Source organism: Musa acuminata, chromosome BXJ3-1 (genome assembly GCF_036884655.1).
Source record: "Musa acuminata AAA Group cultivar baxijiao chromosome BXJ3-1, Cavendish_Baxijiao_AAA, whole genome shotgun sequence".
NCBI lineage: Eukaryota > Viridiplantae > Streptophyta > Magnoliopsida > Zingiberales > Musaceae > Musa > Musa acuminata.
Window position 1 is genome coordinate 8,317,172 of NC_088349.1, and position 16,608 is coordinate 8,333,779.

At 37.2% G+C, this 16,608-nt stretch overlaps 2 protein-coding genes across 2 annotated transcripts; one reads left to right on the forward strand and one right to left on the reverse strand.

The window, feature by feature from the left end:
• Positions 1-724: 724 nt before the first annotated feature.
• On the reverse strand, positions 725-10,116 carry LOC103993754 (splicing factor Cactin). The gene is made up of 13 exons (XM_009413936.3): positions 9,740-10,116; positions 9,550-9,641; positions 7,383-7,479; positions 6,228-6,299; positions 6,029-6,091; positions 5,787-5,927; positions 5,163-5,258; positions 4,221-4,505; positions 3,070-3,208; positions 2,841-2,983; positions 1,607-1,783; positions 1,195-1,461; positions 725-1,089 (listed from the first exon to the last, which is right to left on the reverse strand). Exons 1-13 carry the CDS (start codon positions 10,073-10,075, stop codon positions 970-972), a joined length of 2,028 nt encoding a protein of 675 aa, XP_009412211.2. The 5' UTR covers positions 10,076-10,116; the 3' UTR covers positions 725-969.
• A 357-nt stretch (positions 10,117-10,473) lies between these two features.
• LOC135628825 (transcription initiation factor IIA subunit 2) lies at positions 10,474-16,386 on the forward strand. The gene is made up of 4 exons (XM_065135755.1): positions 10,474-10,704; positions 12,144-12,275; positions 12,371-12,421; positions 16,044-16,386. The coding sequence occupies exons 2-4, from the start codon at positions 12,147-12,149 to the stop codon at positions 16,182-16,184; spliced, it is 321 nt and encodes a 106-aa protein (XP_064991827.1). The 5' UTR covers positions 10,474-10,704; positions 12,144-12,146; the 3' UTR covers positions 16,185-16,386.
• The last annotated feature ends 222 nt before the right edge of the window (positions 16,387-16,608 follow it).

Below are 16,608 nucleotides of genomic sequence, written 5' to 3' on the forward strand. Positions count from 1 at the left end.
ATGTCACTCGACAATTGCATCGACATTGACACAAATATAGAGTGATTCTCATCGTCGCTCCCCTCATCCACAACAATCATTTACCGCCCTCAACGACATCATCGTCCTCTACCACCAATGCTATCTGCTACCATCGACATCGTCGTCCATTACCACTAATTAGGACGTTAACATTATTTTTTTTATTTTTTTAATATTTTTGTTGATAAAATCAATAATATTAAGATAAATAAACTTAAATATTTTATTTTCGTAATTATTAAAATATCAATATAATTTTTTAAAGTATACAAATTAAAATACTAAAAATAACTAATTACAGGAGTTATAATTAACTCCATCTAAAGCAGTAATGGTCCCGCGTGTGTTCACCAATAGATTACATGTGCTGTAATCACAAGAGTCGTATAAATCAATGAAATTTGCCCGCCCGAGAGACCAATCCCCTCGTATGGTGTAATCATAAAACTAGTTGCGTAGAGCAAAATTGTTTCTTTGCATAGTACTAGACCAACAAATACTACCGTAACCACTGTTTAGTTTCTCAGCAGGCAACGGTGGTATCTGCATCATCACAAACACAGTGTGACGACAACAGACTTCATTGACGCAGCGCCGATGCCCTCTAAAGATTTGGTTAATGGCAGATTGCACAAAGGCAATCACAAACTGAACAATTGCATGAGCCAAGTCCAGACATTGGAGCAATTCAACAAACAAAAAAGAAAAAAAAAATTTAAAATCTACCTTAATGATATATAAATTTTATATGAACAGACGACACAACTTGGCTTCATCCCGACTGGAAAGAAAGATTAATGCAAAGACAATTACCAGGTATTACCAGATGAATAAAATCCATTGGCTTACGATCTTATAACAATCCCTGTAAGCACCCGTGTGTGATTACAAGAAGTTTGTCCAAAAGTTTTTCCTTCTTCCTGTCTTCCTCCTTCAACCAAGCAGGAATTATCTCCTGTAGCGGTACCGCTTGAAGTTGAAATAGAGATGCAGAATGCCACGCTCAAATGTACATTTAAAGCCCTTCTTGTGAGAATACTCCCATTCCTTGTTGACAATGCGGAAGGCCTGTTAAATGTGTCAGAAAGCAAGCAGGTAAAATAAGGAATTGTTGAAATGATAAAAATCCAGAAATGAACATGATGCTAGCAGCTTGAGAAAAATGACACTCACAATATCCTCGTAGGGAGGTCCCGCATGAAATCTTATGAGACATGTCTCACCATTGCTATCGTCCTTTTCAATAGTGTACACAGGTGCTTTCGTCTTGTCAACAAGATCAGGATAAAAGATATTGAACTTGTATCCCTGTACAATCTTCGGTGGAGGGTTATCATGATCATAATGGGTCTGGTTATATTTATTCCACTCGTATCCGGTATGAACCCGATTGAAGTACTTGGGTTTTCTTGGCCGATATTTGTCATGCCACCAGTACACCTGGAAGGAAAAAGATGTCGAAAAGTCAGTCTCGCGTAAGTAGATAAAAAAGGTGCATATCTTTTGCAAAAGGCAGTGCATGCACCACTTTAGCACCATCAACATGCAATATTCTGAACCTTTCTAAATAAGAGTGAGCTTGAACCTGTGAATCCAGGGTCACTTCAGCACCAGCACCAAAAACTGCATCACCTTCTTCCATAGCTCCCATGGCTTTCATGGCTTTGAGTTCCATGCTATCTTCAGGTGTATTTGTCTTTGCAGTTATTGCTTCCTGAATCCTTCTTTGCTGCTCTATTACTACAGCCTCACGTTTCCGCTCCTGCAAGAAATACGTTTCCCATTCTTAACCATAATCAATAACCTTTTGACATCAGAAAGTAACCCAATAAGAGAATGCTAAATGAGAAAGTTCATTGAAATAAAGCAAAATTTTGGGTAGCAGTGTACCACTGATCACACCATCAGTTGGGCAATCTTACTGATCCTTTTTGTCAACTCTGCCTAAACCATCAAATAACTGAACTGACAAAAATCAAAACTTGGAGGGAGTTTAGGGTCAAGACTCACCAATCAGAATCAAAATTTGACAGATAGTGGTCAATGGTGGCCAAACACAGCATTTGTTTTGCATGAAAATGAATCTCATGCTCCAAGCAACATACAATCTATCAGGACTGCACTAACCTTGGGTCTCTCATTTGAATTGCAAACCTTGTGATTCAGACCGGATAACTGACTTCACTGGTCAAATGGTATAAAGTACAGGGAATTATCAGGCATATTTCATATAACCTCTATAGTCCTTGTACTTCTTTTCCTGACAGTAATATGCTATATTTTTCCCCAAGTCTGAGACAGCTATGTACAAGTCATTATCTCTTCTGTATTAGCCATCCAAATTACTAAAAATGGATACAGAAGTCATTGTTTTCTCCTGGTTGATTATCTCATCGATATCTAATTAGCCAATATGAGATATCAACATGGTATGCAATTTCGAATGGTACCGCCCGGTATAGGCGGTACATACCGATCCGACGGTATATCGGTATGCGGACCGCTAATGTGATACAGTGCTACATTGTAGTAGTCCTACAATGCTACAGTAGAGAGAAAGAAATATTTTAAATTAGGTGTAGCGCTCGGTACGCCCTAGTGTACTGCTCGGTATGCCCTGGTGTACTGTTTGGTACATGGTACCGTACATACCGAGCCAACCTCGAAACATTGATACGATACAATATTGCATACCTTGGATATCAAGAATAAAAATGAGCTATTGAGGTGAATTCTAGGCTTGATCCATCAATGACATGTTCCTCAGCATAATTTCAAGTAAAGATAAAACTGTAGAAGCTACAAGGAAGTATCATTACCAGCTCTGCCCTATCTTCTTCAGGATCAATTGCTTCATCATCTTCATCGCCTTGCAAGAGTTGAGGTGAAAAGGAGCCTAGTTCTTCTTCAGGTTCACAGCTTGGCTCCTCAATTATGGGTTCAGGAGAATAAGGCTTGGAATCTAAATATAAAATTACAACATAAGCAAAAAGATTTTTCTTTTAAAAAGAGATTCTAAGAAAGATTAAATTCAGAAGAAAATTATACCCTCCGTATCATGCATTACATCCTCCACCTCAGGCCTTATATCTTCATGTGATTCTAAGTGGTGTTCATCGTCTGCAACTTGCTCCAAACGTTGCAGATACTTTCTTAAAAGTGAAGTATGGATTTCTCTCAAGCAAGCCTGCATTGTTAGACCTTCATTCAGCTAACATAACAAGAAATTCAGAGCTATACTGATGAAGAAAAAGCTAAAATACACGACAAATGTTGCAATATACACAACACCCTAAAATTTTAGTGTTAAATATATATGTAGATCATAGACAAGTTCACACAGAATATATGAGAAGTAGGTCATTTTTCCAAAGTAAGCATTGTTACTGATCAAAAAAATAAGTGCAACACGTGCCAACGTAAGTAGGCACATGCCAAATAAAGGAAATGGAGGTGTGTGATGGCATGTCCTGTGTGACCATCTGTACTGGTGAATGAAACAAACCACCACCATTCCCTTCCCAAATGCAACTTTGCACATGAATTGCATGTGCCCTCATGAATGGACACATGGTATGATGATATGGAAGGGCCGGGCACAAGGTGGCATGTGATATTTAAATCTTAGTTCATTGACATGGAAATCTATCATAACCATGTTCCTATCATATTTTATCACTGGCGTCCTCATCTTGAGATGTTTCATTTGTTTGTTTTCCTCTTGAAACACTACACCTTTTGAAACCAATGTTTAGCCTAAGTAGCTCTTGCTTAGAAGAACAAGGACAAAAAGCCGTTAGGGAATTTTACAATCCCGTCAAGTTTGGAGGAAAGGATAGAATTCAGAGGCCTCAAAATGCAAAATTTTAAAAATATATAGAAGAAAAGACTTCTCAAACTCAAATCTTTTTTTTTTTTTTTTTTCAAACTTGAAGGCAAAACAGATATAGTCAGCAAGTGTACAATTTCTATTCTAGTGCCTACAAAAGGCACAACAACCTGCAAGTAGGGAAAATTTAAAGTTTAAAAAATATGACACAAACATAGCAATTAACAGAAAGGACTTTGATGACCAATTGAGATGATAAGCAACACTCTAGTCTAAAGTCATGATTAATATCAATAATTATCGATCTAAAACAAAAGCCTATGGAAAATTAGAAGCAAAAAAGGCTAGTTTCAGTGAACTGGCTGTATACCTTTGCTTTATATATTTGGAGGCGTTTTAATATAGCTTCCCAATACTCAACAACCTTGGCAGTGCCTGAGCGCATTTGTGATTCAATTTGTTGTTGCATTGCCTCCAAATCCCTGAACTTCTTCCCTTCTAAGAGATTCTTCACATCTGCCTCAATGCTGGAGTGCAAACCCCTTTCTTCTGCAAGAACCTCAGGAGGTGGTTCCTCACCACGTACTCTAGCTCGATCTAGTGCATCTCTTTTCCGAGCTTCAGCAAGTTCCCAGTTACAAATTACCATCAATGCCTGTTCCATAAAAGCATGCCACTTATTAGGTTTCAAATAATAAAATAAAAATATTAAACACAGAATGAACTGTTCAAAAGGGATAAAAACAATACGAAAGGCCATTAGCCCACCAAAGTTGCCATATTGGTGTTGACATTACCAATTATATGGTTATACATTATGGAATAAAAGTATAAAACATTTGCATTTTCCTTTCAACGATTAGATGAATTAAAATCCCCCATATTTTCAGGTTTTCTTGATTCAATGATCTGCTCCCATGATCGGAAGCCTAAATATCAATCACATATTTCCATTTTTCTTCAACTTGATGTTTCTTGACCCATTATTTACCCAAATTCAATTGAATCATGCATCCAATTCTATGACACTCTAAATTATAAATTAGGTGTGCTGGTGGCTGCACATAGATATGTGATCACTTTTGCAGAAAAAAGAATACACAACGAGTTTCTTCTCAAATCTGATTGGGCGCATAGGATGTTTTATGAGCTATTACTAAATCAGTTCCTACTTTGAAAAAGAATTACCTAATTACAAACAAAGACACCTTCAAGCAAATGGAAGATAGAGAAGGGGGAGAGAACAAGAGAGTAGGTCACAGAACTCATACTGTAGGCAAAAAAAAATATTTAAAAGAAGCAAAGACTTTACCTCCCAATATTCAATATGCATTGGAGTTGCTCTATCCAAATCCAGATGCATCTTAATGTCATCACGAAGCTCTTCCATCTCCTTCACAGTAAGCCCCTACATTTTCAACAAATTGATTATGCTGACCATACAAGGAATTATCAACCTGAAGTTACCGAAAAATGACCTTCTCCAAGGTTCCAACATTAGAAATATTAATTTCCAGTGTCTGTAATATTGGCTGGTGATGGCCAATTGACAACTGACAACAGTTTAAACCTAAGTTAAATGAACTAAATTTGTCTTTAAGAGATAATGATTCATAATGAAGTTGTTGGTACCTAACTTGTGCTGCAAAATTTGGAAACGCTGACCAAGGAATGAGCATCGAGACATGCCATGGCAATCAAAATTCTCAAAGCAATTGAGCGTGTATTATATCCATTGCAACCCCATGAGGTTCTCATCAATAACAAGAAGCAAAAAATTAACTTCAAGGGGGCGTGATACATACTAACTTTATTTCGATCAATATAAACCTTAGCGTTACTATATTTTCTCTCTTGAATTCAGGAATAAACTTTAAAATGCCAAAGATTAACAGACAGCGTGTTCTTTTAAAAAGGTTCAAAGAGGTAAATCTACCTTGAATACCATGTAAGGTTCATTTAGTTCAATGTCAAACTCTTCTGAACCACTGAGATTTTTGGTGAGTACATCTATGGGCCTTGAACGTCCTTCACGCAATCTAATCCCAGATCTGACTTTGCTTTGGTCAAAATGGAACTGTTCAAAAAAGTGAACCAAATTACTGGAAGATAAAAGCATTGCATGAAAGTATACATCAGGAGTAGTAAAAATGTGGTGATGTAGAAAGACATAAACACCTCTTCTTCTTTCTTCTCCCAATCTTGAAACTCAGCACGGGCTCGCTCTCTAGCTAGCATTGCCTGCAACATTTTACAAAAGACAGGAATGAGCAGCCTCAACAAAACAATCCTTAGTCAGTTTTTCTTTTCAAGAAAAAGAATCCACGCATACGTGGAAATGTGTGTTATATTTAGAAAATCAGAATTCATAACCAACCATTTCTTCCTCATGTTGTGCCTTTTCAATTGCCCTTTCCTCTCTTCTTTTCTTAACTTTCTCAATCTCTGCCTGCATCATGATGCAAATATTGTTATAATGGTACAAACCTATGCACAAAATATGCAACCAAAAGTACTTGTCCAAGATTAAAAATCAACTAAGATGCAAATAAAAGCTTTTCAAGCATGCATAAAAACTACAGTATACAATATACCCAAGCCTGTAGTAGGCAAAAAGAAAAAACATAATAACATATACTGTTAATTTTTTCATGAGAATTATTCAAACAATATTCAAAGTGGAACATCCAAGTGAGTAGGCATATCATTAATAGGATACAAAATGATCTTTCTTTCCATGTCAGAAAGTCATATCTTTATAGATGTAATAATATGAAATATCATCTTGCTTAAATGGAAGTTCTGATGAGGAAGGTAAAGAAAGAAGAAATCTACGTATCTATCTCCAGAACGTTTCTGGTGCCACAGGAGAGTTATATGCTGAACACCTAGATAACAAAGGCCAGAACAGAACAACAATGAAAATTACTGACCAGGTTAAACTCATTGTCAGGTCTAAAGGGCCAATGTCATATGGGAGGTGGAAGGGAGTTAGAGATCAAATCAGTCGAGTTACAATCATGTCAAACTCATTCTTGGGTCTCCAAAGCCAATGACAAATGGGAGGTGAAAGGTCGCTAGAGATCAACAAGGTCAAGCTCAAGAGGAAGATTGTGTTTTGTTATGATATTTTACAACCAAAGGAAGTATATTCAGAGACCAACCAAAATATGCAAAATCAAATACTCAAAATCTGTTTCGACACAAACAAAGACTGAAACTGTAAATTGAATGAAGTTATACATAGATAATTAAATCAGATCATGATGTACCATATATATAATCCAACTAAAATCCTAGCTGCACTTGCATATAGCAGTCAACTTATGTTTCCATTTAAATTAATGACTGAAGTGGTAAATCTTGTACATATTGCAAATATTGTAATAAACTATGGAATCGGCCTATCATGTTATACATTTATAACTACTTAATCCGAATTGAATGTTATGCAATCTACTTTGACTGATTCAAGCAAAACTGAAATAAAAGATGAAGGATTATGCAGTTGTAGTACATGATAATTTCATACCATCCTTTCTCTTTGCCTCTTCTTTTCAGCCTTTACAGATATATCCAAAGGTACACCTTGAGTGATATCATGTTCTATCTTTTTCCTCCATACAAATCTGCCAATATGATAATGAACAAAGTAATAAGTATGAAAAAAAGGAGATATGATAACATGCTTATGAAGAAAAGCTCCTTTCTTTCACATCCAAAGAGGCCTTCTAAAAGAATAAACGTCACTTGTTAATACAAGAACAAAGTAGAAGAGATTACGACCTACCAAGGGACCAGACTATATCTTTCTTAGAAATAAAGAAATGAGCAACACAAATCCAAGAAATATGATTATACTCAAATATCCAAAAGGGTGATTATCTCAATTACCAATGCATACACCAAGCCTATATCAAATTTGATGAATGCACAAGCAACTGCTAATATAATTAAGACATGTCAATAGTCATGATAAACCTACTTCTGTTACCTTTTTATTTTTACATGCTTCTTTCTATTCATAGAATCTTTTTCAACATGAAAATGCTGATGTGATAAACCTTCCATATGAGGGTTCAGAACATCAAAAGCCCTCCTCCGCAACCCTCTTCTAATCCCATGCCATCACCAACCAATCGCAACTGTTACTATTGAAAAAAATTAAAGTGTAATTTTTTTGTTTTCCTAAGTCTCCTCAAATTTTCTGATTACAATCCTCTTATAATCCCTTTTGTGTGCTCTTTTTTGATGTATTCAATGTAAAACCTCCCCCCCAACACAAATAGAAAAATGCCTCTTTCTTTTGTTTTCTTAGTACATAAATTCTTGTCCTAATGTCACTCTTCATCTCTTTATTTTCCTCAGTCCTCTGTCTTTTCGCATCTCCAATTACAAAACTCTCCCAGAAGTGTTATAAACTTCTTCTCATAGTCCTTTAAGGTTTCGTCGTATTATTTGTCAGTGATCATCTTGTTTCTTGTGTGGAATGTTTGACAACTTTGGTTTCACATGTTGCCAATGTCAATTTGCCCCTTCCGATTTTCAGATTGTCATATCCTATTGGTGAATCAAGTAATGCAGCTAAGAATATCACAAGCTGATTATTAGAATTGAATAGACAATTATAAAAATAAGTAGAAGTCAGAATAAGAAACTCCAAAAGAATGTTCTATATATCCTAGTCAATTCAGTTACTTTGCAAGAATAGACTAGCTCAAACGAGACCCAAGAAGGAAATGATTTGTTTTTTAATATTGGGTCAAGTGAAAAGTGTATTTGGAATAACCGAATGAAGTGAATGGAAGTAGAAACCTGTCATTGTAGTTAGTCTTAGTTGGCTTTAGACTGTGATCTTACAGTCTTACCCACATAAAGATTTAAACCTAGTAGTGACTCTTACTCAAATAGGATGTAGAAACAACAGTTAAGTGGCACACATTAAGATTATGACACATTACCTCTGATGGACTAATAATTGATTTAGTTCATTTTTCGCTATGTTTACCTCTACTTGGTCAAATTGTTAGCTAGAATAAACTAATAACCTCTCTTACCATAATTTAGGTATTTATTTCTAAATGGGACAGCCAATAGTCACCAAATAACCTGCCCTAGTATTCATGTGCAATTTAGAGCTTGACAATCTCACCAAATATAGTACACAATGAGCACAGACAACTTGATGTTTCTTTCGTAACTTTACCAGACATGGCATTTTATATGCTTAGAAATCAGATCAGAGTAATATATTTCCTACCAACATAATTGTAAATTTCAGGTACAATTTGCATCATCCAAAATTTCTTCTGTTTCCATTTACTCTGATGGCTGAACCAGGATCAGTCCCATAACAAGGCCACACAATCAAATGTATCCTTCCCAGCTCAGGCGCCATACTTACTGTACCCCAGATAGCACAAAGTTTCAATCTGTCAAAGAATTCTATGCTGATGTGTGGGAGAAGTGATGTAATTCACTTTCAACTAACAATCATCTTTTAGAAAAGGAACCAGAACCAAAAATAGTCCAGTTATGTGACTATCATCTTAGCAAATGAAGCTATACAATTCCTATGCTCAATTTCTATGCAAGGATCACTAAACCCTAAACAGCACACTGACTAAAAACGAAGAGCTCCTATCAATCAGATATAATTCATTATTAATTTCTTAAGTAAAAAAAGAGAGAGAAGTTACTTCTCGGTCAGGTTCGAGTCCCCAAATGGATTTGAATCATTGGAGTAGCCAGATACTGCATTTGCTTTGAGCTTCTTCGCAACCTTCAGAGCCTAATGAAAACAATATTTTAAGGGATTTGAGAACTCCAACAAACCCTAGAAAGAAGTCCCAAAGCAAATAAAGCGTGGAGGAGAGAAAAGGACGGCACCTTCTTCTGGGCTTTCTTGGCCATGTACTCCAATACCTCCTCATCGGTGATATCCCTCGACGACCTCTTCTTCCGTCTCCCCCGCCGGTCCTCCGATCCGGAATCGAAGTAATCGCTGCCATCATCGTCGGAGCTCCGACGCCCACTGCTCCTCTTCTTCCGCCCCCTTCGGCTGCTGTCGCCGTCGCTGCTCCGGCGTCCGCTCCTCCGATGGGAAGAGCTCCGCCGCCTTCTCTGAGGCGAATCGGACGCCGTTTCAGACTCATCGTCGTCATCCGACGATGGCGATCTCCCTCGCCGCCTCTCTCTCTTTCCATCGGCCTCGCCTTTGGCCATCGAATCGAAACCTCCTAATCCGCAGGTATGGAGGCACCGCCTTAATGACTTGGCCGAGTCCGGACTCGCTATTATTACAGAACGTCCATCCCGACGCGTGATCTGCCACTCATTTCACTTTAAGAGATGTGTGCTGACATGATTGACGTTGTTAAGATTCGCATCAAGATCACGGACTGTAACGGACCGAGTTAATCTGCGGCCCAAAGGCTACTGAGTTGGCCCGTTCTTGTTGAGGAAATCGCCCGAGCCGTAGCACCAAACTCGGGGTCTAACTCAAGGCTCGGACGATCAGGATCCATTAAATCAACAGCACGGGACGGTAGATATATGATTCGCATAAAAGCACGCGGACAACATAGTAATGAAGTGCTTCCTCGAGGCTTTCTTCCTCTATATATATGTCTTTCACCCGATGGCATCGCCTATATAACCCTCGAGTCGAAGTCCTCCATTGCAGACGGACATCTGCCTCTTTACCTCGTGGTCGCTCTCTTGCCTCGAGCGCACCAGCGGAGCTCTCTTTACCGTCGCTGAAGCCCCTGGGAGTCTGCTCTCGTCAGCGGCGGGCGGTGGATGAGATTAGGGTTCCGGCCGACGAGTTTTAGCCTAAAATCTCGCGATCAGAGGTCATTTCCTTCCGCTAACGCTCCCTATTCTGCTGTCGTACGGGCGGGAATTAAAAGCCCTTTGTTTTAAACCTTCTTTATTTACTTTGTCTTGGATTTTGGTTTTGGCGTCAGTTGGATTTGAATGACCGGGAAGGAGCAAACTTTCCTTTGCTTTGATTTGATGGTTTGTGGAATGATATATGCGTTGTTGCGGTTGATATATGGAAACTTAGATGGTTTATCTGCTTGGATGTCAGGTTAAGGATTCTTTTTATACATGATACAGTTAACTTTCAAATTTCTCCTTTTCTTTTGTTGTTGCTTAATTTCATGATAATTTCAACAGCCAAGGAAAGATATTTGATGAATATTATTTCTGTTGGGAAACGGGAAGAGAAGTTATTTCTTAGGGCTTTGAACACGAAGTGTTCAAGAGTAAAACGGCGTCTTTGCTTCATGTTGGTCTTTGATGCTATATCCTAGCGCTTGATAGACTCTTGAAGAAAAGAGGTCCATTTTGTATCTTAGAAAGGGGTCCATGTTTTGTTTTCACTATATGATGCTCCTCTTCTTTGAATCAAGTGCAAAATTCAAAGCTCGCGCAGGAAGGGGCATGTTTTATATTATTGAAAAGTGGGGTTCTCCTTGGTCATTTTTAATAACTGGGTGTTTTCTTGTTAAATCACCCTTTGAAATAAGTGATAGTTGCATAAATGATCGAGGCACCACATGTTGTTGCCATCAATGTTCTTTTTTTTTTCCGACGCCATAGGCTTTGCTATTGGAATATGCCACAGTTGTGTTGAGGTTCTATTTAAGAAAGATTCTTGTGCATTGACATTGTTTACTAATTGTGTTGTTGTATGACTTGTATTCTTGGGATGATCTTTATGTTTGTCCTTTATAGCATAGGAAAGTGGAATGTACACTATCCCTCAACATACTTTGATCACCATTCCTTTTTGCTTTGGTACTAATTCCACGTCATTACTATAAAAACATCCTTTGCTATTGGAATATGCAACAGTTGTGTTGAGGTTCTATTTAAGATAGATTCTTGTGCATTGACATCGTTTACTATCTGTGTTGTTGTATGACTTATTTTCTTGGGATGGTCTTTATGCTTGCTCTTTATAGCATAGGAAAGTGCAATGTACACTATCCCTTAGCATACTTTGATCACCATTCCTTTTTTCCTTTGGTAATAATTCCACATCATTACTATAAAAACATCCTTTGGGTATCCAGATTCTGTGGTTCTTAATATAATTCTTCATGATATTAACTTTCTGGTAGAGGCCAATTTCTGAATATGTAAAAGGAGTTGTGCTCTATCTTCACATTGTAATGTACAGGAAACAAAACAACCTTCCCTTCCTTGTTTTTCTTTTTCTTATTTTGTAGCCCTGAGTTTTTTGTTTTTTAAGTAATCTTTGATCATTGGCATGCTAAAATAGGCCATGGCCACATTTGAGTTGTACCGAAGGTCCTCCATTGGCATGTGCTTGACGGAAACCTTAGATGAGATGGTATCTACTGGAACTTTGAGCCCAGAGCTAGCTTATCAAGTGCTTGTGCAGTTTGATAAGGTAATGTGGTTTTAAACCCTTGACATTTCTTGTGGATAATTCTATTTTCAGTCATATTTATGAGTGCTCTTCTCTTTGGTATTGTCTCCTTCCAGTCTATGACAGAGGCCTTGGAGACCCAAGTGAAGAGCAAGGTTTCTGTTAAGGTATATATTTGCTGTTAGGTGTATTCTTTATCATGTATCCAAGTTTAGCAAAAAGGAAATTATGCTTGTTATGGTACTTGTGCCTTTAACCTTTTGTCAACTAGTCATTTGACCAAGACTGCTCTACAGTATCATGTCAAATGTGAGGTGTAACATTAACTGAAGTCTTTGCTATTATTTTTTGTTAATCTTGGATCCTGGACAGATTAATCCCACATCTGTCCGGGTCAAATTCTTGGACATCATTCCACAAGGATTTGAACCCAGAACCTCTCCTAGATGAAGGGACCAACCACATAGCTAATGCCTGAATTGTTTATGACAATGTTCCTTTAGATATAGTTATGTGCGACAAGTAGTTTCTTATATGTCATGCTTATGAGAGAACTTGTGGCCATATCAAGTAATTCTTATTCGTAGTGCTCTTGTTGCTTAAGCTTTGTTCAACTTTGGTATTTCTTGTTCAAATTATTCCTTTTCCTTTCCAGTGAGCAGCAGAAATTAATCAAAAATAGCCATAGATGCAGATTCAAATATAAGGAAATCTTTGTAAATATTAAGAGTATCCTTTCAACAATCAACTTTGAAAAATTAATTCCAAATGAATTCCACTTCTTAGCTTACTTTATACTCACGATCTTCTTGAAAGCAGCAACAAGTTGCTGTAAGTTCCAGTAATCAGCGGGTGCCTTTCATTGTTTGCTGTCATGTACCTGGTGTTTTTTACCTTCGTATAGCGGGAACAATAGAATGAGGTCCACCCTTTAGCATCCTGTAGGGGTGTTCCAATCGAACCAAAAAACCTAAATGAATCGGAATTAAACCAGAACTGAACTGATCCAAAACCGGTTTGGCCCGTACATCAATAGTTTGGTTTTGAAAGCTACAAACAGTTCTGATTCCGGATGCTGTTCTTCAGTTTGGTTAACCAGTTTGGATCGAACCAAACTTATTTTTGCAAAATTTCCTTGGGTACTTGGGTTCCATGAATTGGTGATCAAATGGGTGTACAAGATTACTGTTGGCTCAAGTTCAATATTACAATTTCACAAATCTTATCATGTTGGTTCAAGTTGACTAAGATTTCGATTTGGTTTAACTGGTTCATTTGAAATATATATATATATTTTAAATTACTTGAAATTACAAACTGGTTAACTAAATTGGATTAATTGATTTTGAATCGGTTCGGTGAAAGTAAGGTAGGTTTGAATCAGTTCGGACTTACCTTACTTTAATCGAACCAAATCATATATCGGTTAAGTTTGGCTCAGCCCTTAATGATTTGGTTTGAACCACTTTGAACAACCATAGTATTCCTTTCTAACCTTTTGTCTGTCCCTCCCTCTATTTATTCAATATGGTAGGCTGTTACTTAAACACATCTTTTATTTTTGCATTTCTTTATCTGTCTGTCTTAAAAGCCTGATTTGATTGATCTTAAAAATTTGAGTCACTGGTTCTCTCTGTTTTATTATTTTTTTAATTTTATTTTTTATATTTTTGGTTTTTAAAGTGAGGAACATTTCCATCTTGTTTAAGCCGAATATATCATGATGTTCCCAAGAATTTTTCTTCACTCACACTTCTCTCAACCTCTATATTTCTCTCTTTTTCATCCTACCCCTTCTTTTTGTCATCTTTGTTCATCAGTGTTCTCTCTTTTCATTCTGTCAGCAATTTAGAAAATGATTTTCTTGCTTCCCCATCTCTATCTCTCATCTTTTTGTTTTTCACTTGCCTACAAGCATATGTGGATGTGATGGCATACATGACTGCTAGTCATCAACCAGAATTGGCTGTTCCCCCAGTAAGGCAATCATTGCTTGCGATCACATATATTATTACTAATTTCTTGCCTATGTCATATAGCTAAATAAATGAACAACTATTTGTTCAAACATCATTGCTGAAGGCATGCTTATTGTCAACTGTTGAATTTTCATAGTGTCTTAGGAGATATTAGGAGTCTAAGGACCAGTTGTGGATCGTTTGTTTTCATCCATCTATACCAAATTTCAAACTTGGGGTGTTAACAGGTCCAGTAATGCCTGTTGTCATTGGAAGCAGTAGATCCTAATTTGGGCCAGACTCTAGAACTGTCTAAAACAAATCTGGCCTGGCACTGACCTCGACATGAATACGACTTGCTGAAATTGGGCCTAAGTTAGGTCTTTTTATCCTTCTTTTCCCTTCTATACTGATACACTTAGTGCCTGTAAACAAATGCAGATTGATTTTACCACAAATTTAACCCCTCAATTATTTTTGCTCTTTGCTCTGTTTCTAGTTTTATCTTGAGCTCCGCTCTTCATTTTGTTAGCAATTTATGACTAAAATATCATTAAGTGTATATTATCATGTTTTATATATTTGAAATGTGTAGGTATGTAATATATGGGACCAATGTTAGGGTGCTTTGGTACATGGTCACTTGTTTTGAACTTATCCATGTGGATAATTTGTAAATGTCCTACATGCATCTATGCAGTGCACATACAACACATTTGCTACTAAACCTTATTGAACTTTTCTAGTTTTATCTTGAACTCTGTTCTTCATTTTGTTAGCAATTTATGACTAAGATATCATTAAGTGTATATTATCATGTTTTATATATTTGATATGTGTAGGTATGTAATATATGGGACCAATGTTAGGGTGCTTTGGTACATGGTCACTTGTTTTGAACTTATCCATGTGGATAATTTGTAAATGTCCTACATGCACAGACAACACATTTGCTACTAAACCTTATTGAACTTTTCTGTTAATTAAGAATCTTTTTTCCACTTGTCTCAAATGTGCATGTTTTGCAATGAAATTGAGTTAGTCAACTGGAAAATTCCGTATACTCTTGATTATTTAAGTGTTCCAGATAGGAATTTTTTATGAGCTTATATACTTTCCTATGGCATGGGTATCTCGTCACTGTGTCCACATATTACTGTTGTGCTTTGTGTGTCTGCAATATACAGTACTTTCATCCTTGATTAAATTATGCTGGTTAAGTTTTACAAAGACAATTTATCTTGCTCCATGTCTTGGCCTCGTTGCGTTACCAGTACTTATAGGTACTTTTGTTGATTTCACATTATTGATTTGGCAAATTCTCTCATAGTAAACCCCCTTTTGTTTTAGTCATTTCCGGATACATAATGACCAGTTTAGAAATTGTCGTGGGTATGGAACTATTGTCATGTGGGGTTTCCATTAGTTTTATTAGAATGTAGAACTGCTTTCCGCTTGCCTCTTAAACTTGTATTCTTCCTCGTCACTCCTATTTGTTGTCCCATCTTTTTCAGGTCCATTGGTTCCTTCTAACTGTTTGAAGTTTATATAGCTATCCTATCATGTGCTTGTTATGCTGACCTATAAGTTAAAACTTTTGTAGTGCCTTCTCACGTGAACGTTATACTTAAATATCATTGCATGGGCATATCCAATTTCTGCACTTTCTACTGGCCAAATCGCTTGTCATAAAAAAATTTCTAGGAAGTACTGTATCAACCTTAAGGGAACTAATTGTCACACCCTCATTTTTTAGTCTGTTCTTTGTTATCAAACCTGTCAATTCGGAAACCTGATATCTTTTTTCCTTTTGGGTAATGCTCTTGTGCAGGGTCATCTGCACACCTACAGGTTTTGTGACAATGTGTGGACATTCATCTTGCAAGATGCAGTCTTCAAAAGTGAGGACCGCCTGGAACAAGTGAAGAGAGTGAAGATTGTTGCTTGTGACTCCAAGTTGCTTACACAGTGAGAGTGCCCGTCTTTCCTACTTTCTTAGCAGTGACCATGATTATGCATGTAAATTTTTCTGTTTCTGGACCGACCGGCGGATACCATTCCCTGTGCGAAACTCATCGTCTGGGGCAAAGACCTGTCAGATGAATTTAATTTTATCTTGAAAACATTGAAATCTCTGGAGAAGGTTTCAAAATTGAATGGTCTGTTCCGTTTCAGTATCTTGGTGTTGTGTTGAGATGAAGGATGATGGAAGGTCTTAAACCATGAGCCATCACAGTTCATCCAATTGGTATTGGTGTCTACCATTGACAGAAGGTATAATTACTGGCCGGCATTAGTTATCAATAAAAAACCTCATCTGATCACCCTCTTTATTTCTCTTGAATGCTTTGCTGAGGCCATGTTGTCCACAGTCTCAGACCAGCCTGAAGCAAGCA